Source organism: Monopterus albus, unplaced genomic scaffold, assembly GCF_001952655.1.
Source record: "Monopterus albus unplaced genomic scaffold, M_albus_1.0 scaffold94.1, whole genome shotgun sequence".
In the NCBI taxonomy this organism is placed as follows: Eukaryota; Metazoa; Chordata; class Actinopteri; order Synbranchiformes; family Synbranchidae; genus Monopterus; species Monopterus albus.
In genome coordinates, this window is record NW_018127974.1 from 2,504,796 (window position 1) to 2,508,522 (window position 3,727).

Here is a 3,727-nt window from a genome sequence, read left to right on the forward strand (position 1 = left end):
CCACTGGTTCAAGGACTGTACCCACTCCACTACCCACCCTCTCTGGAACCACCCCCCACCACCAATCCACGCACCAGTGCGAATGCTCCTCCAGGGTCTTAACGGGCTCCTGCACATTGCGGACGTCCCAGAACTTGACCTTGCAGTCATCTCCGCAGCTGGCCAGGTAGTACTGGCGGTTGGGGTTGAAGTCCAGGTCACGCACCAGCTGGCCATGGGCGTTCTCTATACAGTACATCTGACTGGAGAAGAGAGAGAGGGGCAGAGAGAGAGATGGAGGGAGGAGAAGAGAGAGGTGATTAAAAAAAGGGCAAGAAGACAGGAGACGTGGGGAGGAAGAAAGATGAGAGGAGAGGCAGACAGAAAAGAATTAGGATGGAGGGATAATAATGAGAGGGATCAGCCAGGGAGAGAAATGATCAGAGAGTTAAGGAGCGAAGGAGAGGGAAAGCGAATGGGGATATGACAGAACAACAATAAAAACATGAGAGAGAAAGAGAATGATTCACAGGGTCCACACAAGCGAGAACATTCCCAGGCTAAATCAAAGCCTCCTCCGTGTCTGTGTTGTCAGAGTAGGCCAGGCTCAATAAAGACAACGACACCAGCTGTGGTAAATTATAAAGGCAAACTTCATGTCTGTACAGCCCTGAGTTCCTGTTAGAGCGAATAACAGAATGACATGACAGAGGAAGAGAGAGACACTTAATGCACCTCCTCTTCTCTCTTTAAATGTATACTTTAAAAATCCTACTGCTGCATAAGCAGCCATTCTGTCTGTGTATGTGTATAATGAGGGTACTATAGATGTTAATAGTTAATGTTAACTAGCAGTGTGAGAAGCCTCCCAATACTGGTTTCTATATACTGTAAAACAAGAAAGCAGTGAATCAACAGGGGGTCAGAGAATGGAAACCCATCTGAATAAACTAGTAATTACTTGGATGTAGAAATCTGCCTCCACAATAAATGCAACACAAGAGTGTAAAAAAAAATCACTTCTTGTTTTCTTCAACATCATTTCCTCTCCAGGCATAGCCTAGCAAAGCTCAGTTTGGCGTGGTTTTGTTCAGCAGAGTGGAAAGCCTCAGTGTTATGGCCCAGCTGGATGCCAACAGCAGCTAGCCAGCTAGCTAGTCACCCTGCTGTTCACGTTAGGCAATTAACATGCTAATTAAAAATCTCATTAAAATAAGGGAGGGGTATGAGAATGACCTGGGGCAGACTGCTGGGCTTCAATTAGGTCAAGACAACCCGTGGACTGTGTGTGACTCTGGGAGTGTGTATGTGTTTGCGCTCATGTGTGCTGTTAATGCCACTGGACCTTCTAAACACTCAGTGCTCCATGAATGCACAAAGTTTTCAGTTTACATTCTAGATAACATCATGTCCAAATGAGTGTATACACACTAATATCTGGTTTTCATTTATTATCATGTATATGCACAAACAGTGATCCCTGTCAAAAATCTCCCACCCTGGTTAAGTTATCTGGCTTTCCAAACATGAGCTCTGTCCCAGCTGCATAAAACATACACAAATCATTTCCATGTGCTAAATATGCATCTTCACTGCTAAAGTGACTGTTTTAAGGGGGGTGTTGATGGGCACTGTTGGCCCCCTGTACAATGCACAGCATCAGTGCTATGGCAGACAGTAGTGTTTCAGAGTTATTGCTGGATTGATGTCAGACCATTCTCTCTATCAAGGTTTATTTTTTTCAAAGTTCAAGTGTGTGTATCGTTCACTGAGTGGATGGCACGACTCTGAAACACTATACTGTAAATTTGCCTATCACCAGACATTTACTGTGGGTGCAATTAATAGGTGGATCTGTTATAGACCCAGTTACATACAGTATTGATAACACTAGCTAACAAATCTATTATCAAACTGTTTATTCTTCCATACTCTTTATTTAAATACGATATACAAAACATTTAGGTAAAGTTAGCAAGCTTCTTGTTCCTCACTTTTAGTTGGCTCACATCACTTCTGGTGGTTAAGATGACAAATGTCACTGAGGCCCAATATATCAGCTGTAGATCATTAGGGGCATATCTACAGGATCTGTCGCAAATGATTGCCAGGCACCATAATTCGGTTTAGCGGTGCATTTACCAAGACTGCTGATGTAAATGAGCACAACCACAGCTGTATTAATTTGAATACAGCTGGTTAAGGGCATGTCTGCTGTGCACACATTTACTGTGACTGAACTTTAATATGATTGAAGAAACCAACAAACATATTTTTGAACTGCAGTCACGTAGTCTCCTGCCAGTCAAATCATCTTTTATTTCGTTCAGTAATTGAAGCATGGTTTGACCTGACAGCCTGTACAAGCCCCTCACATTCTCCTGTGGTGAGCAATTTACAAACACCCTCTCCCTCCTCAAATGTGTTCTTAACTCTGACGAGATCTCAGGTTATTAACAAGGGCCATGCTGAGCACAGTGCTGCCAATTTTACACCTGCTTTCGCCTAAAGTTAAAGTTCAGCCACAGTTCCCTCTGTGACAGTGGCAATAGATCAGGTGCTGAGGGTATTTGTATAAATTTCCATTCTCTCCTCCCTCATTTTTGCACCCCTGAATGGAAACACCTTATAATATATATAGCATGAGGCCAAACATGCAAATTCCTGCAGTGACTCCTTAGCAAACATGAACATGTGCAATTTCACTATTTATCACCAAAAAATGAGCCAAAAAACCTAAGTGAACATGTCCCTTAATGCTAATGTTATAATTCATACAAGCCAGTGTCTCTGTTTGGCCAAAGGTCATTTAAGAGCATCAGCCTTTAATGATTCTCTAGTCTGACAAAATCAACAGAAGATGCCTCATCTCAGTTAAAATGATCTAGCTGCATCACCTTAGGACGCAGAATTTCTCTGTTAAAAGTTCATGCATCTGATATATAAATAATTGATCAATACATTCTGAATCAGGATTTTCAGTATTTGCAACTTTAATTACAGATGCTGACCCAAATCAAACCCGAATGGATTTGATAAGGGATTCAAAAAGATTCTGATGAAATAACCGTATTTAATACTGGATTCAGATTCTGTAAAATACTATCAAACCCCAACCCTACTGGCAGTCACCCTTTTGTTTCTCTTGGTATCGGGCCATTATGGGCAATGAGAAGGACGGCTTTACTGGACTAACATGGTTTTTACACGTAAATGTGATGAAGAGCCTTAATTTATGAAATTCTATTGTTAGACTGGATGAAAACAGACATTTCTGTGTACACACACATATATATACACATACACACACACACATACACATACATATCAATCAATAATGCACAATACAATTATATAATCTGTGATATAGGACTTTATCCATATTTCCCACCTCTTGAAAATTTCTATTCAGTTACAGTTTCTTATGCACTGCCAAATGCTTTGCAGAATAAATACGTGTTTATTTTGGGGGAGTAATTTTAAAGACGGTGGATCACCAATAAGAATAAATACATACATCTAGATATTGGAAACAAGCATTAGTGAGCCAGTAGCATTCTAGTCTAAGTCAGCTTGGAACTTTTAGTGAACTCAAAACAGCAATTTTCTGTGTGATTTTGAGCTGGGGCTCATGATTTATTTACAGTTCTCCCTCCCTCTCCAAAGTGTGACTCTGAGGTAAAAGGCGTGACCCCGGGCGATAGGGTGGCTGGTGTTCAACCCGGTGCGCCGTGGAATGGGACGCGCC

The 3,727-nt window shown here is 41.6% G+C and overlaps 1 protein-coding gene across 1 annotated transcript in view; it reads right to left on the reverse strand.

The window, feature by feature from the left end:
- eipr1 (EARP complex and GARP complex interacting protein 1) overlaps positions 1-3,727 on the reverse strand; it is a 48,405-nt gene that overhangs the window by 5,805 nt on the left and 38,873 nt on the right. Inside the window, exon 7 of the mRNA XM_020608779.1 lies at positions 75-242. Coding sequence (XP_020464435.1) covers positions 75-242 — 168 coding nt within the window. The remainder of the gene's footprint in view (positions 1-74; positions 243-3,727) is intronic.